At 31.3% G+C, this 22,976-nt stretch overlaps 2 protein-coding genes across 2 annotated transcripts; both read right to left on the minus strand.

Annotated features, from left to right (window-relative positions):
* Nucleotides 1-3,708: 3,708 nt before the first annotated feature.
* On the minus strand, nucleotides 3,709-11,963 carry LOC100806590 (AMSH-like ubiquitin thioesterase 3). The gene is made up of 14 exons (XM_003550505.5): nucleotides 11,604-11,963; nucleotides 11,040-11,104; nucleotides 10,843-10,918; nucleotides 10,562-10,735; nucleotides 10,209-10,300; nucleotides 9,439-9,544; nucleotides 9,020-9,066; nucleotides 8,344-8,674; nucleotides 8,100-8,189; nucleotides 7,939-8,001; nucleotides 6,599-6,673; nucleotides 5,522-5,584; nucleotides 5,047-5,099; nucleotides 3,709-4,144 (listed from the first exon to the last, which is right to left on the minus strand). The coding sequence occupies exons 1-14, from the start codon at nucleotides 11,700-11,702 to the stop codon at nucleotides 3,964-3,966; spliced, it is 1,515 nt and encodes a 504-aa protein (XP_003550553.1). The 5' UTR covers nucleotides 11,703-11,963; the 3' UTR covers nucleotides 3,709-3,963.
* A 4,825-nt stretch (nucleotides 11,964-16,788) lies between these two features.
* Nucleotides 16,789-20,755, minus strand: LOC100808187 (acetate/butyrate--CoA ligase AAE7, peroxisomal). Its single transcript, XM_003550508.5, has 3 exons — nucleotides 20,408-20,755; nucleotides 18,608-19,195; nucleotides 16,789-17,889 (listed from the first exon to the last, which is right to left on the minus strand). The coding sequence occupies exons 1-3, from the start codon at nucleotides 20,630-20,632 to the stop codon at nucleotides 16,993-16,995; spliced, it is 1,710 nt and encodes a 569-aa protein (XP_003550556.1). The 5' UTR covers nucleotides 20,633-20,755; the 3' UTR covers nucleotides 16,789-16,992.
* Nucleotides 20,756-22,976: the final 2,221 nt, after the last annotated feature.

Here is a 22,976-nt window from a genome sequence, read left to right on the forward strand (position 1 = left end):
AAAACAAAGTAAACAATCACTTGAATTGTAATTATCATATTAAAATAATTTCTTATCGTCTACCTTTTTTCTCTACTAGTAATGAAAAGTAATTAACTTTCATATTAGAGTTAATAGTAAAAGTATTTTTACTCCCAACTAATTAGAAATCATTCTTAATCAGTGTTTCTTTTTAAAGGGTTATTATAATTAAATTCAACAGATTATACATGATAATTGTGATTAGATAATATTATAAAACAAATATACTTTTTCAATACATGTTATTTTCTTGATAAAATCTAATAAAAAATACTAATAACACATTCTCTAATATATTGAGTAAATTACACTAATTACTATTGAATTTTAATAAAATAACACAAATATTTTATTTTTTAAACCATTACAATCACTTGTGTTGTAGGGATATTAGTGTAATATATAAGAAATGTAATGTAATACTTCCAAGAAGTAAGGAGTTGTTAGTGTAATGTTTTTAAATATAAAGAGGATTAGTGTAAAAGAAAAATAAAAAAGAATGTTATATGTAATATGAAAAAGCTCAATGGGTTATATGAGAGTGTAATTTACTATACTTTCTTTACCTGAAATTTATCAACATTCGCAAAATTATGTGTGAATTCCTTAAATAACCTACATGATTCTATAAGTCCTCCTGATGAAAAGTTTGTTAAAAAAATGTTATTTTCACTTCTCTAACCTAAACATATTTGTTAAATTAGTGAATTTGTCAACATCAATGACACTTCATTCTTGGCAAATTTTATTTAATTGGATCGCATGCCACCTAGCATAAGGTGAGAGATAAGGCTGTGCGACATGTCCATTTTTTTTGGCAAAAGAATCAGATAGTGAGTATTATATTGTACATATATAGAAAGCATTCATGTAGCGTAGCTAGCTGTTCAATAATAAAAGAAATAAATGAGCAAAAGAAGAGTGCTATCGTGTATGGCCATGCTTCAAGTGGTCATAGAACTTGTCGACTGTCGTAGTAATTGCTGTGCCTAACGTTTACTTACTCCAACCCAAAAATAAACTCAGTACTACTTACGTGATTAAGAAGAGTAGGTTCTCCTGGTGGTTTTGAAGAATGTTAGTAATTGAAGATGTCACTTACTACAAATTTGAGCAATGAAATCTAAAGCTTTGTTTTCTTTGGATGAAGGCATTAATCACAACAACTTTTAGTATTCAACATATATATGGTTTCTCCGAATCCTAGCTCACCGTGTGATCTTTTTAAGAGCCGAAGTAGATGTCATTTATATGGACTTTTATGTGGTTGCAAATTCTTTGTTTTATTTTATTTTTTCGATTTGATTTCCTCTACCATATAGAAATATAATAGTTTGGTACTTACCTATCTCGGGCTGAACGACTCTGACTGTGTTGTTATTAAAATCAATATATAATAAAAAAATCTCAAATACAATGAGATGATGACACAGTGTGTGGATCACATTTCATGGTGATTGGCTATCTAAGTCTCTCCATAGCGTCACACGAATCTCCCATTTCTAATTTTCAAAAACTTCAAGAAAAAATGGAATGTGATGTCAGAATAAGCAACTTGAAACGAGTATTTAATTACTTAAAAAATATTTCATCTTTTAATAAGAAATGGAAATATTAATTTTAATTTTTCAAAAATATTTGTAGCGGCAGTTGTTTTTAATCATTCACATAACCACAACTTTACGATCAAAGTCTCGTAGTAATTGAATCGGTTTTTGTTTAAGTATGGATCACGTACGTAGACAATTTATTTGAACAAAAACTAAAAAACAATCTCTCTTAACAACTAATTATAATAATTTTCAGGAAAAAAAAAAGAAAGAAAACTAATTATAATCATTTATACTCTATTATAACTGTTACACAGTAAAGAATAGTTATTTAAATGAGAGGGAAAAAAAGATACATTTCGTGAAGTCTAAAATTAGCTAAGTTTTGAAAAAAAAAATGGTTCAATTATTTTTCCCTTGGAATATTCCGCTGGAAGGCGTGTAGGAGTCCAATGGGGAAGGGACCAATCTAGCAATTTATTAGAGGGGCCCGTTTGAGTACATTAGTCAAACATAGAAGAAACGGATATTAAATTTTTGGAGTTATGATTTCTCTTAAAATCTTGCTGGCAATCCATGAAACTGCATTAAACCCTAACTGGAGTATGTGTTTTCAATAAATCTTGATGAAGAAAAATCATTATCCAAACCCCATGGCTAGTGAGAGCTACTACCGAAAGTAATTGTGTATTTTCCTAACACTACAAGCTTGCAAACATGCATGTTCCGTACAAGTCCCTCATTTAAACCTACATTTGCACCACACGAGAATTCAAAAAATAACATTTAAATCACTCAAATTTCAATATTTCTATGAAACAATAATTAAATCTGACAAATTTATTTTGATTGATTGTATCATATGGAGTAATAATAAAAGGAGGGGAGAGCTTAAAAAAATAAGATAACAAATAAAATATAAGTGTCGGGGTCAAACTGGATGTATATAATCGAATTATTATAAAACAATTCTTTCTTTTGAGGTTTCAAAAATGATTTTCCAATTCGATTGAATCTAAAACACAAAATAATTGGTTTACAGTATAGGAGAAACTCACGTATGTCATTTGTTAAAAGCCTACGATGGTGGTAGAAGTATGAAATAAAGTTGAATTAAAGGTTGTTTAAGATTATTAATTCTATTTTAAAAAAAAAATAGAAAAAGTGGATAAGATTTGAAAGGTGATGAATAAGTTTCCTTTTTTAAGGAGTTATGTTGGTAGTTACCTCTGTCTGAGTCTTGTGCTTTGTCCAGACCAGAAGCAAAGTGCAATACAGAATTGTCTTGCACTTTGTCCGGTAAATACCATCTTCATATTCATTAGAGAAAAAGAAGGGGTCAAATAAATAATTGAATAATCCCTTAGCTTCAAACTAATTGCCATGTTGAGTATTATCCATTTATCCGATATATATTTGGTTTTTATAACTAAAAAAATAAACTTGGGTGATTACTGATTAACAGAAGCATACATAATTACATATCTATCAAATATTTACTCGTTAGTAAATATGTACTACAGATACTGATATGTAAAGGAAATGCACAATTACACATTCATGTTTAGTCTACAATAAACATTTTTACAAGGGATTTAAAAAAATGAATTTTGAAATCAACTTATACTTAAATTTTGCAAAAAATTCTTTCATTTAACTTTTCCTAAAGTTGAGATTCATTCAATTTATAAAAGAAATTTGATTTTTTTTTTCATTTTCTTCTTTTACAAACACTTATTGAGAATTATTCAAATAGAACTCTAATCCAACCTATTATTAAATTTTTTAAACATTAATGCAGCAGTGCCATTTTTTTCCTACCTACATTTTTCTAGAAAACTTGAACAATATACAATTATCCATTGCACTAATTTTAGTGCATATATGTTTGGTGTTTTGACAAATAAGAATATTTAAATTAACTTCCCAAATTATGTATTTAATTACAAATCTGATGTGAATTTTGATTGAAAAGAAAAGATAAATATAAAATTTATAATTAAATTTAAAATCTAAACCATTAAATTTCATTTAATAATTATGATTGAAGGTTCTCTTTTTATGGTAGTTCACAAGTAAAAAGTTATAGTAGACTTTCTATACAAGACTTAACGAAATATCCACATAATATATCATATAGAAGTAATTTGTTACGTTTCTAATTTCTTCACCTGGTATAAAGTATCATATACACAACTATCTTTTTACTGCTTCACAGATATAGTACAAAATCGAGGAATTGGCAATTAGTAATTCTCTCCATTCATAAATACAAAAGAATCCACCTATACCAATGCAATTTTAAATATCGCGTCTGGTAGAAAAGATGCAAAGTAAATCACTGCTTTCATCAGAGAGCCCACACTCATATGATGATTTATGAATCAATCAATCATCGCTCTCGAAGGTCAACAACATCGAACTTCAAGTTAGCATTCATATAGACATGAGAACAGTGCTCATATATTGGAGTTCCATCCTCAGGCTCCTCATGGGGATGAAATCCACGTTGCTGACAGTTACGAATGACAGACACACCACCCGGATCAGACAGATGAAATATGCCATGTGGACTGCAGTGCCAAAATAAACCCTTAGTTCTAATTAGTAACAAAGTAAAATAAACCAAAATAATAATCATTTCCATATTGAAATAGAGCGTTGGACTTCTCATTTCTGTAAGAAAGGCCGACCCCTGCAGATATACAAACATAAAATAGTTTCTAAGCTATAGCTTATAGTATCAATAGAATCAGTAAGTAGTTTGCCGTTAGCTTCTGTATGCCCAGGACACTTTTCTTTTGCAAAATGAAAACTTTCTAGAAGCCAAGTACTATGATTGCAAGATATTTATCAAGGTTCTACTATCTATTTTTAGATATAAAGACCTCAGTCCTCACACTGACAGTCAACAATTGCTAAGAAAATGTTTCTTGTCTTTAATAAGCTAATAACAGTAAAAATACTAAAATCAAAGGCAAATAGTTCACAGCTACAACAGGGGCTGGGATTGTAGAGACGAGGAGGGCAAACCCTATGAGATGATTTTGGAAGTTACAACTTGTTAACTTACACTTGCATCCGATTCATCTAATAACCGTATCACTCTTCAAGCATAAAGATTAATCAATTATAACATGAGCATTATTCATAATGTATTTAACTAAAAGCCCATGACAAGAAACACAACATGGGGAAATAATTTTGAGTAAATTAGTCAAGAAATAACAGATCATTCATTAAACTCATACATATTCTTTTGATCTTTCCTCCCTCCACCACAAGCAAAGGAGTAAATCATTCCCTAATCCAATCTAAGATAATGTGATTAAGTTTAAAGGGCCTGGAACTTATTTGAGGAAAAAAATGTGTAAAATGAAGCCCAAAGCTTAGATTCTGATTAGGGTTATTGCATATATGTCCAGTTTAATCTGCGATGATCATGACAAAATACACAATTGCTGATAAAACTTACCTTGTAGTATCTGTAGGGGCCATGACAATAGCAATTGCCTCTGGTAACATGATCTGAAATGAAACCACAAATATACACCCTATCACTAGCTAGGTACAATTAAAATGAAATATAAAAATGACATAAACCTGCTGATTCTTATAAATTCTTTTATTAAATTGAGAAAATAAAGCTTGTACTCCAATTTGTTTTTACTAAAATCTTATAATCCAAGTTATTAGGCTTTTTCCTTCATACATTATGCTCTAAACTCTCATGCAAGTTAGGTTAAAACTTAAAATCCATGACACTATCAACTCTCTTTCATCTTCTTAACAATCTGCGGAAATATCACAATCACAAGTAAATCAATTATCTAGCATTATGACTATTTCTTGTCTAGGCCCCATAGTTAAACATAGAGGGCTATATCAACTGCTCTAGCATTTTAATAAGTGAAAAGCCAGGAAAATGAAATTACAGTGCCATCTATTACCTGGTATGAGTAATGAGTGTGTAGATCCACAGAAGACATGAAACAAGTCTGAGATGGGTGTGTCTGAAAAATCAAAAGAAATAAGATGAATACTGACAATTAAAGTTTGTAAACTAAAGAGTGGGTTAAAGAAAAACAAAAGGTAAGAGCCACAGAAAAAGGAAGTTAATAAAGTAAGCTTGAACTAAAGGCTTTCTATCTTCAATCATACCTACTAATAGAGTAAAATCTATTTAGGCATTCAATCATCAAAACATCAAGGGGGTAATGGGTTAAGGGGTCTTTGGTAGTAACTAACTCAAGCAAATCAAGACAGCTAAGGTCATCAATAAGATAAAGATAAAATATTTGAGAGGGTGTGACAACTAAAAGAAACAGAAAGAGAAGAACCTTTGCCAAGACCAAATAGTAACATACAATTCTTTATTATATTTTCTTTTACCCTGTTAAATATCTTACATCAGAGTACACTCCAAAGCCCCCAGGAGGAAAAGGGAATGAAAAGGATGAATTTTCTTCCTTTAATTCTTACCACAACTCATCTGCTGCACTAATATGCTTTTCAAATTCCTCAAAGCAATATTAAATGCAAAATGTGGCAGTCAGAATTATTTTGCCAAAAGCTGACCAAATGTTTTGGCATGCTTGTTGACTCTACATGAGTCAGCGGTCCCTACCACTTTATTTCATCAAACAGAACCTCAAATTCTGGCCTTTTTTTGTTATATGTGTAACATTATTCATGTTGAAATTACTGTTTAAAGTAAATTATTTGATAGTGGATAATTAAGTGTAACCAGTTCAATTCTAAGTCTCTAGCAGGATTACAAAGAAAAACAAGTAATTGGTGAATAATACTTATCCTTACTACTCTAAACATGACAGCAACAGAAGACAAGTTTCATTGGGCACTACTTTTACTACAAACCAGAGCCTTGAATTGAGGAGGTACAAAAGCAGAAAAATAAATGCTTCATATTAAGTTTTTTTATTGTCACCATCCAGTAGAATAACATTTACTCACGAATATAATTAAAAGAATGAATAAGTAACAGCCAAGATTAGTGGAGCACTTACATGTATCCAACCTAAAGGAAAAAGTGATAAGCTGTCTTGAACTTCAAATATTTCTTCTTCGTTCAATGTTTGACACTGGATATTAAAATTCAATTAGATGCACTATTGCAAAATGAAAAAATAACATCAGACAATAGGAGAAAAAAACATCAATGAACCATGGGAACTTACAATCCTTTGAACTCCTAAATCCAATGAGTACTTCATAATGAACTAGTTCTATTAATATATGAGTAAACTTGTAAATTAGTTCTCAATATTGTATAGGTTGGGCATTTTAGTCCTAATTTTTTTATTAAAAAAAAACCCTTCATTTGGTCCTTAAGTTTGCAAAAAAGTCATTCAAATTAGTCTTTTTCAACTTTATTTTCCATTGTCGTTTTGCACCAAAGAAGACTAAAGTGAATGACATTTTGCAAAGTCAGACTAATGAAGGGTTTTTAAAATCTCGGACTGAAATACCAAACACATACGATCTCAATGACTAATTTGGAAGTTTAGTCATTTATATACAGTATGCAATTATGCATTACACCTTTTCCTTTTTTGGTGAATATAAGAAGTATATCATTTTACAATCAGATAGAAACCCAGGTATTTGATTTTAAAAAAGGAAAATTGGACATAAACCCCAATTACAGACAACAGAACCACTGGAAAACATTCACTCAAAACATAAAACATGTGATGGAGACACTGCAGAACTTCGAGGATTTGATTCCTCCCAGCCCTAAGGCCCAATTCGTCACTCAAATTCTGCCTAATTTCAACTCTCCCTTCTCTTTGCATTTACCCCAAACATATACCCTTCTTATCCTTTTCCACTTGCATGTAGGCAGTCTGCTATACTTCAGGTCATTAGCTTTAATATTTCCCATCTCATTCTGTAATTTGTGGGATAATCCACTGGGTTTCTTCCTACCATTCCTCATGTACAACTCAGTAGTCAGTACCAAGAAATCTATCACATCACAATCATTAAAATTTCCAAGGATAACTCCACTAAAATTGACTAAAGAACCAGTTGGCTATAAAAATAAGTGCTCATAATTCTAATTTACAGTAACATTGGAGGTTGAAGTAGCATTTCCACTAAAATGTTAAGAAATTATCTCGGATACCAATAATTACCAATTATGCAAGATTCACCAATTACCACAGCTGTGCACCACGACCTCAAAGCAATATTAATGTTTTATTTTGTCAGTCGAGATATAGTTGGAATAAGATTAATGCAAAAAACGAAGCTTTTTAATCATGGAATAACAAAGGAATAGACACACTGAGACAGAGTATGATAGCTTGTAAAATTAAAAAAGAAAAATATGACATTATCTTACCGAGTCTGAAGTTGATTCTTGCTTTGGGATTATAAGTGTTGTGATATGAAATACCCTTTTTTTCTAGAGCCACCCAAATTGCAAGCACAAATAACTGTTAAAATCACCATCCAAGAGATTTCCTAGAACTTGGAAGCACACAAAATTACAACATCTCTTACCAGGGACCCTGCAAGAACACCACATGTCTCCAAGTTTTTCCTTGTGTTTTCCGAAGCCAATCTTAAAAACTCTTCCATCATTTTGACAGGCTGCAACATAAAGTGAAATTATAATAACTTTTAACCAGTATAAGAAGTTAAGAACTTAAAGAGCCAACACAGATAAGAACAAGTCACAATAAATGACCAAGAAAATCCAAGCTATATGTCACGCACTTCAATTAGAAAACTAGAAAAGGCTTACTATATGTAGGTGTTGATATGTAGTTGCATCAAGTCTAGAATCATGAGACGATTTAGCTGGTCCTGGCCTTGGATCTGCAACTTTTGAAGGAGGAATGGGGACACGTTCTGGATACACCTGAGCAAGAATAGGAGGCGGCAAAGGTTGCTTGATGTTGAGCAATTGTAAGGGGTCCTCCCTTGATTCAGTTACAACAGGAGAACAGGACTCCACAGCAGGACGCAACCATCTTCCATCATCCAAAGAGAGAACTGAGTCCATTGTGGATGTAACTGGTCCTTGATCGCCATCTTTAATTGCCACAAGATCATATAGCCCAGCCTGATTCGGGCTATCAGCGTGAACAACAAAATAGTAAGTGTGTGTGATGTTTATATTTCAGAGTAATAAAACTAAAAGCAACACCTTAGAACTATATTTGATATTAAAATTTCAGCATATTTCATAATTAGATGGCATTACAGACTTACAATGAGAAACAATATATTAATAAGAAAAGGGAAATAACAAAAATAGTTTTAAAAGAATAATACTAATTGTAATGGACAGGGAAATTGACCACAAAAAAAAGAATAATAAAGATTAAGAACATGAGAATTATGCAAGTTGTACAGCAAGAAATCATGAATATATGAAACATAAAAAGCAATTTCAAATTAGAATAAGAAAGTCAAACCTTGAATCCTTGGCCTGTGTGAGCTCACCACTGCTTGGATATTGAACCTGCACAATGTCGAATATCAATATTGTTAGAATATATGAAAAACATCTCATAGTATCTTGATTGTATCTTTAGAGTATTTTTAGAGGATCTTAGATTATCTCCTAACTAAGATTGATTTCCATATTTCCTTATATTTCATCATTTATTTCCTCATTTAACTAGGACTGAGTCTTGTATTAGTATAAATAAGGGTTAATGTTATAAGTTATATGTTTTGTAATACACCATATCAAGGTCATCATCTTTAGAGTATTCAATAATCTATTCTCTCCTTTTCCACCTCATACCTAAAACCCTATAATTTCGACAAATATCAGAAAGATAGATAATCCATGCTTAGACAACATAAGAAAGCCACACTTCAATTTTACCTTTATTTCCGCACTAGGTCCAAGCCATTGGCCCCGAAGGCCATTTGGTCCTAAAAATGAGTGTCTGGACAAAGTCTCCTTATTTGGAGGGGGTAGACTAACAGATCTGCACAGTCCAAAGAATAACTATCATATTTCTTCCTACAAAATAGCAGCATGTTTTTTTCTTTTGAAATATATCTTGTATGTTCGAGAACCTCCTCAAATAACAAGGATAATAAGAAACGTAAATGCTACTGAAAAACATAAGTGTTTTACGTACTAAAGGTGTTCTTAATGAAAATGGCATTAGTAATTGAAATAGTATTTAAGCAACCACAACATATAAATAAATCATTAGAATTAGATCCAGTGAGGTATTTGAAGCAGTTAACATAATGAGTTTTGCCTGCCTATGACAAGAAAAAATTATTAAAACAAAAACACTATTATTTTCTCTCTTATATGTTTATTCTTTACTTTGTTCTTTTGGGAGGAATGGGGGACAGGTAGACAGAAAGGAATGCCAGCTACTAACCTGCAAGATGAAATCCACTTAGACATCTAAATGCACAAAAAAAAAAAAAAATCAATTGTAGACAAAAAGGGAAGCAAAATGAAAAAAGCAAGTGCAATTTCAATTCACAATTTTCCTGGTCACGTACTTATCTCCCAGAATGGCCAAAACCCAAAAGTAGCCACTCATAACAAAGATTTGCTCTAACTAGTAGGCCTCATGTAAATTTTAGAAACTCCAAAGGAATAGAATATGAATAGGTAGAAAAACTTACAGTTTCTGAAACTGCTTGTCAATAGGCCAGGAATCTAAAGATAACATATTATCATAATTCCATGAAGACTGTGAACTGAATCCCGCAGCAGGCTACAGATATGTCCGGAAAAAATAGTTGACACCAGTAAACAGTCAGAACCAGAATTCAAGCACATTAGAGCAGGAAAATTGGAAGTTTTGTGCAATTAACACAATTTCTTCACAAAGACATTTGGATGAACAAAAAGCAATAAGCAAACAAAATGAAAATTTCCAAGCACCTAGTTGAGATACCATGGCACAGATGCAACTAGATTGAGAATTTTCAGTATCCAGAAATTTATGCTAAAACATTATCTTCAAAGTCCTCACCTGTTTATTGACAGCCGGCCATTGCAAAGATGAATTCACTGAACTCTGCAAAGCCTTATTGAAACCATTTTCTTCAGGCAATAGAGCTTTTACATGTGAGTCATTCATTTTTTCCACCCGGAGTTTAAATTCGGGCTTCAAAGATTCAAGCTCATCCAACACAGCTCGCGATCTCTGTAACAGACAAATGATAGAAAAGAAGAAAAGGACCAAATATCAAATAAAAGAATAGAACAAACACACACAAAACTATCATAAAAAGTGGCATGGCAGTTTCTCACCTTCTTATATGCTGCTCTTTCATTGGGCAGTGAAGCTTGATAATCTCGATGATATGGTATAGTTTCAGAAACCAAACTTGAAAAAAAAAAATACCAATAGTTGGCACAGTGAGGAAAAAATGAAAATGTTATACTCAATTTAATTGCAAACTGACGAGTCCACCATAAAGAAAATCCATGGAATTTTCATATTTTACCTTAAAAATCTAAGGAGAATGATGTACAAGTCAACTACATTATGCTCCTCCCGGTAGATAGTTGCCTGTAGACAAGAACGAAATTCATAACTCACGTGAACTCACTTAGAAGAAACACAGTAAACATCCAAAAGCAACAATCACATATGCACTGAACCACAGTTCAAGTTGTTCTACTGCTGCACAAAAGTTATGACTACTTCTACAAAAATGCAACAACCACATATGAACAAGTTGTGGTGGCATAAAACACATCATAATTAAGTCGTGTCCTGCATCGCTAGGGCCAGAAACAAACTTGTTAAACTGATCCTAAATAGCATGAATTTGGCACACAGTCAAACGCACAAGGTGCAGCAAGGATTGAAGTTTCTCCTTCCCATACGAATTCGTTAATCGTAGGTACAAAAAAGGTTGTGGAGAGTTTATACAAATTAATAAACGAAAAGGATCCTATATTGGTCTTCGAGAAGGTTCCTTTTTGCAGAAAATCTGGCAAAGCCCTAGTTTAATTTTTGGATGAATGAATAAGCATTAGAAATGGAAATAGAAGGAGTGGAATACCTGCTTGAGGAGGTTATCGGCAATCCGATAGTAATAGCGGATGGGAATGCGATTATCAACCTCGACTCGGCGAGCGATCGAATCCAAGTCGATGGTCATCTTCTCCGCTCCGGAAAGGAATGCCAGTGCCACACGCTTCCAATCTCTCTCGCACGGTAGCAACTATCAAGGAAGGAAGGAAGGATCAAAGCGCCGTGCGTGTAATTAAACTCGTCGTTTCAAACGAAAGAGACCAAGCTACTCTTATTCTTCTCATTTCATACCCGACATGGTGAGATAACAAACACAACATCACTCTTTTTTCTTTTCTTTCTTTTTTTTATATTGAACATCATCACTCTTTTTAATTATTATAAACAAAATTCGCGAATGGTTTCCGTTTGCTTCGGATAGAAGAAAAATCATTCTACCCGTTTTTTGTGTTGTTTAGATAAATCTTTTAAAAATTAGTTTTAACTTTTTTTTCGACAAAAAGTATGCTTTTACATTATAAATTAAAATTTATATACACAATTTTTTATCTTTATTTATATATTTAACTACTATTTTATGTTTTATAACGCACAAAATTAATGTTTATTTATATAAATAAATAATTTTAAATACATAAATAATATTATAATTAAAATAAGTTATTCAATTTTATAGCATAAAATGCAATAGAAGGATTGTTTAGGATATTAAAAAAATAAAGTATATTAAGTAATTTTCATTTTTCTACATTTTATTGTATTTTCTGTCACATTATTTTTTCCATTAAGGATGAATTGAACTTAAAACTCAAAATAATAAATTGTTGATATATTATTATCTTCATTCTTATTTATAAAATCGAATTAAAGAATTTATTAAGATTAAAAAATATAGTTAGTTTAGTTTATAGCAATACATTAATCATCAATCTATATATCTTTTTCAAAAATGTTATTATGAACAAGATGAATCTAACTATTTGGTTGAGTATAGTGTCTAAGTATTGTGAATTCTTTGGTATCATTTTTTATTCACATGGATCAAACAAAAATATAATTGTTAATGCATAACACAATATGAATTTAGTCTTGTATAAAATAACAAACAGCTTAAAAAAGAAGGTTTTATAAATAGGAATAGAAGTAGTACATAACTTCATGAAAGATGAGAGAGGCCTAATCAAATATTAGAGGTTTAAGACTTGAAGCTTTATTTGTCATTGATGATGAGTTAACCAATTAACAAAAAAAAAGTTCCAAACAATGACACTTATTAGATCACAACTATTAAAGTCATTGAAGATTTGACAAGATTTCAAGACACATTAGTAATGGATATGTTTGTTAATTATATAGTTAGAAGAAACTTTGCTTAAAGACAGATTTTATTTGCAATTAATTTGCTGTTGAAAAGTTGTATGCTTAAATACTTTGATTTTGATACATATGGTAACACATAAAATATTATGGATTACTCAATATGAAACTATACGGGATGGTGTGAAGGTGGCGTTCGGTGGTTGTGGTGGTGGGTGGAGGTGGGGTGTGGTCATGCATGGAGATTTTGGGGAGAGACGACTAGGTTTTACATTTGGAATGGAAGGGTAAGAAGTGAATGTTAGAAATTATGGAGATGCATTAAGTAATTACCTAATTGTAATGGAGCCCAAGCTTTCATGGCACTCGTCGTTGGCGTCACCGCGTGACTGGACTGAGCCTAGCCCAAAGCACTGAAGTAGTTCAATTGTGTTGGAGGCGCATGGAAAATTTACAAACATTTAGATAGAAACAATTTTAGAAAGATTGATTAAAAAATACTATTTCAAATTTAGGTATACTATTTTAAACGAAAAAACTATAATGATCATCCTGCTTTTTTTTCATGGACTTGGCTTCTCGAAATTGAGAGAAGTGCATTTTAGAGAATAAAGTAGAATGATAATCGTTAATTTAAAAATCAATAATTGATATTACAATGGATTTTAGATTTGGTTACATTCATATGTTGTTTAATTTATCTCAAAACTGAACGTTGGTTTTTGAATTAGAAAAATAACTTACTTTCAGGATATTTTCTTTGTGATTGATTAAAAATCGTTAATTTTGATAAGTTTTGTTTCTCAATTAATATTGTTTTGTCCTGATTTATATTAAATTAGAAGCCAAACCTACAAAAATAGGTGACTTTGATACATTCTAAGCAATCGGAGAGAGAATGCCAAAAAAGAGTCAGTATGTCATTAGGATTTCTCAAAGAAATTATACACTAACATTATAAAAAGTTTTACACAACCATCTAATCATAATTCATCATATATAAAGTTTGTTAACTTTTAAAATAATTATCTCAAAATAATTTAGACGATGATTTACAATTAGATGGTAATATAAAACTATTTTAGATTATCAGACATTAAATCATTTGAAGTTACTTATCATTCTTATCCTTTTTTTTTTCACATCTCTATTGTCATCTTATCACTTACCACATTTATCGTCCTCTATTCCTATTTGTTATCTCTATCTTTCTTTTTCTATCTATCTCTCATGCATCTATCCACCTTAGTACATTTTCCTTATAATATTTAATTCCCTTATTTATTTCAAAATTTTGGTTTTCCTATAGTTTAATTCATATTTGATCCCTTATCATTCATTGATTTTGATTTTCCTATAATTTAATTCACGAATTTAGTCATCTAGTTTTTGCAATCCCATTATTTCAATTCCCTATTTCAAAATTGGATGTTGAGCCAACGTTGACCGTCACTTGTTATGCTTTTATGGGACGCCTTGTGTCCGGTGTTTATTGGACGTTAATTTCATACACCTAATTAACATCAACCTCCAATAAAATCGCGATACGTGGTAATCAATTTCTAATAAAAGTGTGGCATGTGGTGGTTAAAGTAAACAATTAACGTTCAATTTTGCGGTTGATAACTAAAATAAGGAACGAATTGCAAAACTAGGGGATTAAATTCGTGAATTAAATTATAGGGTGACCAAATTTACAATTTTACCAAACTATTTTTTAAAAATGAATAAAAAACACTGATAAAGGATTACATTTAAACTTGTTATTGAAAAATATAATTAAAAAACCACAAATCTAGATATTCTTTCTTAAATAGATATGGTTTTATAGAGTGAAATAATAAATTTTTTGTTTGTCTCACTTTTTTTTAAATAACATACAGGGTTTATTCATTTGTTGTGTTTTTAGTTTATAATTTTTTTTGCAAATTTTACTTCCAGTCTTTAAACAGTTTTTTTTTAATTTTTATTCCCTATAAAAAAATTTTATTAATTGTCTTAGCCTCTCTTATCAAATAATAATATTGATAAATAACAACATAACAATTACATTGATAGTCTACACGTTATCAAGGTGTCTAACATATAAGTTATGTGTAATTTTTTAAAAAAATTTCATTAATTTATTCAAATTACTTAATTGATGTCATCAACTAATTGATAAGCACACCTAAATTATGATTGAATTCATTTGAAGAGGCTACCCACTCATAAATTGACAATTCAAGATTTGAATTTAAGTTAAAAAATATATTCACATATAATAATGAGAAAGTTTGTTTAAATTTATTTGTTAAAATAATTTTATATTTTTTAGTATATTTGTCTAATTCTACTTATTTTAAGAAATAACTTTTTTTTTCTCAAAAAGTATTTATATAAAAAATACTTATTTTAAAATTATTTTTTAAAATTTAATCAAACTCTTCTAATATCTATATCTAACTGTACTTTAAACAAGATCTCCTGAGAGAATATCCTCTGAGTGGAAGTTATATAATAAATTATATCAAATCAATCTATTCTTAGTTAGATTGATTTCATTTTAGTTTCACATCCACAGGCCCACAACCAAACAAAGCTTACACCCATTACATTTTTAGCATACATGACTAATATTATTTGAATATACGTATTTCTATGTTCTAAAATTCTATAAAAAAAATCAAAATTTTTGTGCTATTTTAATTATTCAAAATATTTTTTCTAATACCTGAATTATAATTTTTGACAATGATTAAAATTTTACCGTTATGTTTTTTCCAAGAGAAATTCTCCTTAAATAAACTTCCCCCTATTTAAATTAAGTTTTACATGCATATTAAAAATGAATTGGACCTAACTCATTTTATAAGATAATTCGTTTTTTTTTTGGGTGTAATTTGTATGACTTAGGTCAATAAATTTTCAGTCTAAAACTAGCGTACTGCATAGATAATCATATAATTTAAGTATCACATGAGATTTGCTTATTGAGAAATTAGACGAACATAACAATATCTGAAATTTCTAAATAAAGAAAATATATATAGTAGAGGTCATTGATGGGAAATTGGAACCCAAGTCTAACACGTAACATACTGCCATTAGAGAGATCGAATAATATTATTGAAAAATTGAAATGGCGGTCTGTCAGTTACTTCGCATAATTACACAAGAACCTCTATCACTCTATGCATTGGCCACGCGGTTTGACGTTCTCTTACGGCTCTGTCATTTTTTTTTTATAATAAATTTGACCGTCAAGATGTAGCATGTCAATTCTAAAATCAGTTGGAAAATTCAAATTCACATGAGGTAGACTAATATTAACATGTATGTCTTTATCTTGAAACAGCATTACTTGAATTATAGACGGTTCAGATCTTTAGTACACATTCTAAACCTAAATATACAAAGGAAACTTTCAAGAGTTTAATGCTTCGTTTGGATTAGACTGAAAACGAGATGGAAAAAAATAATACTAAAACTCAGTAATTTTTTTATCCTCAAGTTCCGGGAAATGTGAAGCTAGCATACCATATATCTGATCACTTATCAGTGTGCGATTGGCGATTGCCAACCTTAATAAATCAATCAATATCTGTCTGTAAAACGTCAAAAACTTATATGAACTATCTTGAAGCTTCATTGGCTTAATAAGGATATCGAAAGGTAAGCTTGAATCTTGATAATGATTCTATTAAAACCAAGCAATATAACTTAGAGCCAGACTTCTGCACGTTTCAATATGACATAACCGAACCCAATAATGAATGATAGCCGAGATACTGGACTACATCACATGTCAGCCAATTTTCATGAACTTGAATCTTGGAGTATATGAAAGACTTTTATCTGAACATTATCCCTGACCTCAAATTGCGTCACATAATGGAGGAAAATACACGCTAAAATTTATAATGGAAGCCAAAATGGATTTATTGACTTCAAAATAGATGAGTGACACGTTGGTCTTATCCAAAAAACTACTTTTGAACCGCAGATAAAAGCCTCTGCTATGATATTATACATACCAACTTTGACTAATAAGTATGCAGAATCCTAATCACAAATTGCAACAACTAGCATCTTTCTTCGTCATGATCATTTCAATATGTTTATAGCTTACTCAACTTTACAGGTCCCATCTCTTTTGCCTTGGCCCTCAGTATATGCTTCTGTATCTTCCCAGTAGCTGTCTTAGGTAAGGCTCCAAACACAACTGATTTTGGAACCCAATAAGCAGGCATCTTGGCTTTGCAGAACTTTAGTATATCCTCAATTATACGCTGCCCATTGCTTTTATCCACTCCTGGCTTTAATGTCACAAAAGCGCAGGGAGACTCGCCCCATTTCTCATCTGCCCTTGCAACCACTGCTGCTTCCAGTATTGCAGGGTGCGAGTAAAGAGTATTCTCTATCTCTACACTGCTGATGTTTTCAGCACCAGAGATTATGATGTCCTTTGATCTGTCTTTAATTTCTATATACCCATCTGGATGCTTCACAGCAAGATCCCCGGAATGAAACCATCCATTTGCAAAGGTCTCCTCGTTAGCTTTAGGGTTCTTTAAGTAGCCTTTCATCACAGAATTACCCCGCATCACAATCTCACCAACAGTTTTACCATCAGCAGGAACAGGTTCCATGGTTTTTGTGTTCACCACATCCAGGCCTTCCAAGCCAACGTACCTAACACCTTGTCTTGCATTGAGCCGGGCTCGGTTTTCAGGGGGAAGTGATTCCCATTCTGGTTTCCAGGCACAATAGACGGAGGGGCCATAGGTTTCTGAGAGACCATAAGTGTGTGTGACACGAAATCCTCGTTCAGACATGCCGGAAAGAACAGAAGGAGGAGGAGCAGCCCCAGCTGTATTCACATGCACAACATGGGGTAGAGGAAGAATGGTGTCCTCGGCTGGGGCATTAACTATTGTGTTAAGAACCACTGGTGCTGCACAAAAATGACTCACTTTATACTTGGCAATGGCTTCATATACTGCCTTCGGTGTTACCTGAGTAAACGCATGACAAAAAACTCATTGAGGATGGATATCTGTAAGACTAAGTCTAGGACCATCAACTATCAGTATCTAGCTGTTAGAGACAACAACTCTCAAGAAAGTAGACAACAATATTGGTTAACAAGATAGAAGTGTATTTAATTATATTGTGCTCAAAGAACCTTGTTATCCAAAAGCCACATTGTATTCAGGTTAAGCCGAGTTGACCACTTAAGTGGTCAAAACTCCCTTACTGCCTATTTTTTTTACTCGTGAAACTCAAAACCAAGATCTTGCAGTGTTGTTTGGTTTGAGGGAAATGGAGAGGGATTTTTTTAATTTTACCCTGATTCAAAAATTTAGAGAAGGGGAAATAAGGGGGGCCAAAAATCCCCCTCCTCCTATTTTAGTCTCATTTAATATTGGGAGATTTGGAAAGAAGGGAAATGGTTTATAACTTCTAGATTGTATTCACATAATTGGCCTAAGATCTTTACATCTCATCCCCCATTAATATTTATGAGGGCATTATAGTATATTACTCATATTTTTCCTCCTCGCACATGCAAACCAAACAAGGGAACCATTGCATCAAACTTGAAGCTAGAGTTACAAAATATCAACAAGACATGTGCACTGTACAGAATATTACTCAATTCAATAGAGATAACAAGTTCACACCCATTTGTTAATCACTCAAACAAATGCAGAGCTTCTGTCAAAAGTTTACCTGCCGAAGGCATATGTTTGTACCACACAGAGCTGCAAGTGTCCAAGTGTAACACCAACCATTGCAATGAAACATGGGAAGTGTCCAAAGATACACAGCTCCTTCAGTCATTCCCCAAATAAGAGCTCCACTCAGAGACATGAGATAGGCTCCACGGTGATGTAAAACCACACCCTTCGGACTAGCAGTGGTACCGGATGTGTAACCCAATGAAATGCTCTGCCACTCATCCTCTGGGGGTTTCCATGCATATTCTGGATCTCCACTCTGGAGAAAATCCTCATAATCAACGGCTCCTTTGCCCAGAGCATATTTAAGTGCCTTAGGGTCGCAATTTTCATCACCAATGACTATTAAAAGTGGAGGGCTGAAGGTTTTGGCCTTCTCAGACCATATTTTCAAAGCTTCTTCTGCTAAAGAAAAGAACTCTTGGTCAACTATTACTGCTGCAGCTGTGCAATGACCAAGAAGAAAAGCTATTGTGGATGCATTTAGCCTAATATTAAGAGGGTTCAACACAGCCCCAGCCATTGGAATCCCAAAGTGAGCTTCATAAACAGCTGGAATATTGGGTGCAATTACAGCAACCTGTTGAAAGTAGTATCAGAAAATTATACAATACATTAGCATTGCATCACCATATTTCAGCACTGAGCCAAAATAACAAAACTATATTAGAGTGAAGCATGAACACACTATACAACAAAAAAAAATATTCATATCATCACGATTGAGTTTTTATAATTTCCAAAACTAAGTTCTACACAATAACTTTAGGAGCCAAATCCAAACTATAAATACAGAATAATTTCAAAGTTTTAACTTGCTAATTAAAAACATATTTAAAAGTAATTTTTAAAACAATTTATTGTACTTGGCAGTTTTTTTTCATCTCGAGAATAATGTAAACATTTGTTTAGCAGATTATGTAATTTATAAAAAAAAAATATAAATAGCTAGTAAGTATATCATAAAATATCCATCCATCGGCGGATTGACACTCTTCCTCCGTTTGAAAAACAAAAGTAATAATTTAATCATCAAAATTTACATGACCAATTAATCAATTAATGCAATTCATCATATCATGAAAATAATAAATAAAGTAAGTCTCTCACTTCAACAATAATCAATTAATTTAATCATCAATGATAGTTTTTTTTTTAATAGGAAATCATCAATGATAGTTAGTTCCTAACATAAATAAATTAGAATCTGATAGTTGTAGTTAATCTGCTTGTTAAACTTGACAAATATAGGCCTATAAAAAACACTTAAAAAAAAAACTTGACAAATACAAGTGCAAGTTAAAGTGAGAATAAAAAAAAATGATAATTGTCGAGTTACCGGACTATTTTTTTTTTAGTTTAGTTTTCGTGTACGTTTAATTAATTTTTAAAAATGATCACATATATGCTTTTTTAAATACTTATTATAAAACTCGATAATATTATGATAAATAATAATGTGCGATTATTCTAAATAATTATTCCGTAGTTTTAAGAATTAAAATAATTAATTTGATATTTATTCCTAATAACACAACTTGTCGCACTTCGTTCTTTTCCTGTATCATCAAAATAGATAGAGAGGCTATAGGACACGTGAACACCAATGGGATTATGATTTACGTGTTTGACTATATGGACAAGACATGTTTCCGAGCAATCTAAAACCAAGGAGCAGAGAAACGGAGGAGTTTTTTTTTTGTTTTTTGTTTTTTGGAAAAAAACGAATATGTAATTAATAATTTGCGGGAGGAAGAAAGATAAAAGGGAGTAGAGAAGTAGTAGTACATACAGTGTTTCCGAGACCGATGGAATGGTTAGAAAGAGCGGACGCGAATCGACGGCAACGGTGATAAGTCTGCTGCCACGTGTAGTGACGAGATCCATGGATGAGGGAGTTTCTGGTGGGGTGCACCGTAGCAGCTCTTTCTAGAAACCACAACGGCGTTAACGCTGTGTAGTTGGCGGCGTTCTTGGGCAAGTGATCTATGTCCCTTGGCCGTGCTCTCACCATCATCTCTTCTTCACCACCCACCCTTTCGCGCTTTCTCCACACCTCAACCTTACGCTCGCAAAAACAAACAAAATGAATGAGTGGCGCATTCTACTTTCTCAATGACTTCCTTATATACTCACTTCTAACTTAGGTGTCAGTTTTTTCTATAAAATAAAACATTTATAATTTATCTCTAAAAAAATGTGTCAGAAATTATACTCGCAAATTCTAAGATTGTATGATATTACAAAAACTCTCCCTCGTAACATTTATATTAACTTCCTTTGTAGAAAAAGCCAATGTAAGTTTTCCAGTTTTTACGCATTTAAAACTTAAATCTGAATTTTTATACTTGGGTGATAATAACGGTGATAAAATTCAATGGTTAGTCACATCTTACATGGTAATTTATTCTGAATGGTTAATAATGCCAATTCATATATATGATGTCTATCTTTTCAGATAGCATTTTTTTTTTCAAATCAGCGCAAGATTTCTTTAAAAAAGTATTTATTAGGTCTAAAATATATATGGCAAACTATATATGATTCATTTTAAATATATTAAAACAGTACACTTTTAAAATAAATGGAACCATGTTGATTTTTCCACCACATTTAGTCATCTTTGATGTAACACCTAAGCAAATTGATTTTTCCATTTTGTTTGCGGGGGTTATTCTCCTGAATTCTTTAATCCATGTTGTCAAGAGAAGATTGACTATTGCATATTTGTTCGACTTCATGCCTTACTCAATTTTGAATTATATTTTGAAAAATTATATATATATATATATATATATATATATATATAATTTATTCAATCATTTATTTAGAAGTATTTATGCACGATAAGTTTATTAATTTTTATGCTAATAATTTAATGTAATTTTTTATTGATTGATAATGTAAAAAAAATAATATCAGCAATGCTTAATCATTAAATTTTATTATAACTTACTCAGTAACTAATAGATTATTTGAACTCGTTAGAGTCAGTTTAATAATGTGAAAATTTAAATAGTATGCATAGAGTCTTGAATGTTAACTTTGTTGTCGCCATTGTAAAAGAGAAAACAAATTACTATTCATTTATTCTCATCAGACTACAAGAGGTGATGGATAATAGTCTATATATGACTGTATTATCAAATATGCAAAATTTTCCCAACCTTTAGCTTTTGATAAGGAGATACAATAAAAAGAGAAAATATTTTTTTAGGGTAAAAAGAAAAGGATAAAAAACTAGGATGAAAGAAAATAGGAATGGCCAAAGATTCCACCATCAGCTATTAATGGATTTTTTTTTATTTGCTAAATGAATGGAAGTTATACATGCTTCTGCATTCACTTGAGATTAGATATGGCTTGATGGCTATAATTCTCGATTTTATAATTTAACCTCTTGTATTCTTTTCTTTTGCTAAGTGTTGGCTTACCCTTTTAGAGATCCATATTTTATTTTATTTGCTAAATGAATGGAAGTTATAGATGCTTCTGCATTCACTTGATCAGATTAGGTGAGGTTATTGGTAACTCAAAACAAACGAGATTTTTTCATATTTTTTATTTCTTTTCTAGAAGAAGAAGAAAATCCTTCGCGCCATAATGCTTATATAAAATTAGGTAAACTATATTATACCTATTTGTTTTAACTTGCTAATTAAAAACATATTTAAAAGTAATTTTTAAAACAATTTGAATTTCTGTAAATTTAGAATTCATGTTTTTTTGAAGAATTTAAAATTTTAAAAATTTAAAACAGAATTTTAAATAACTAAAGATGTGAAATTTTAATTTTCTTCTAAAATGTGAGAAATTAAAATTTTCATCTTACAATCTTCTTCAAGAAACACCGTTTAAACCCGTAAAACATCGATTCGGTGTGAGCGTAAAAAAACACGAATAACTAACACATCAATCATATCTTCTTTTTTTTTCATTCATTTTTTTTACCCTCATAATTTTAATTTTTTTTATCCAAATATAAAATTTTGAAAATAAAAGAATTTCAATTGAAGTATTTAAAATTCTTAAAATTTAAAATTTCTCAAAATTTTAAATTCCCCATCCAAACACTCTTAATGTCTTCATTTTTCCACTTTCATCATCATTGCCATGAATTCCATTTTTAAGTAGTTTCGTATATTCAATGTTTCTCATCTAGGCTGCATCTGCTCTGTTGAGCATTCATATTTATGTGGTTTATGAAAGAAAGTTCCAATGTTCATGAAATTTATCCTGGCAGGGGATGTTTAATGTTACTGATAATGTTTCCATTCTGATTGCATCACTGGCATTGTTTGTTAAGCCTTTTGTTTTACAGGATAAACCATTTGTTTTCTTAACTTTGTTGTGTGAGCATG

The sequence above is a fragment of the Glycine max genome, chromosome 17, assembly GCF_000004515.6.
Source record: "Glycine max cultivar Williams 82 chromosome 17, Glycine_max_v4.0, whole genome shotgun sequence".
NCBI lineage: Eukaryota > Viridiplantae > Streptophyta > Magnoliopsida > Fabales > Fabaceae > Glycine > Glycine max.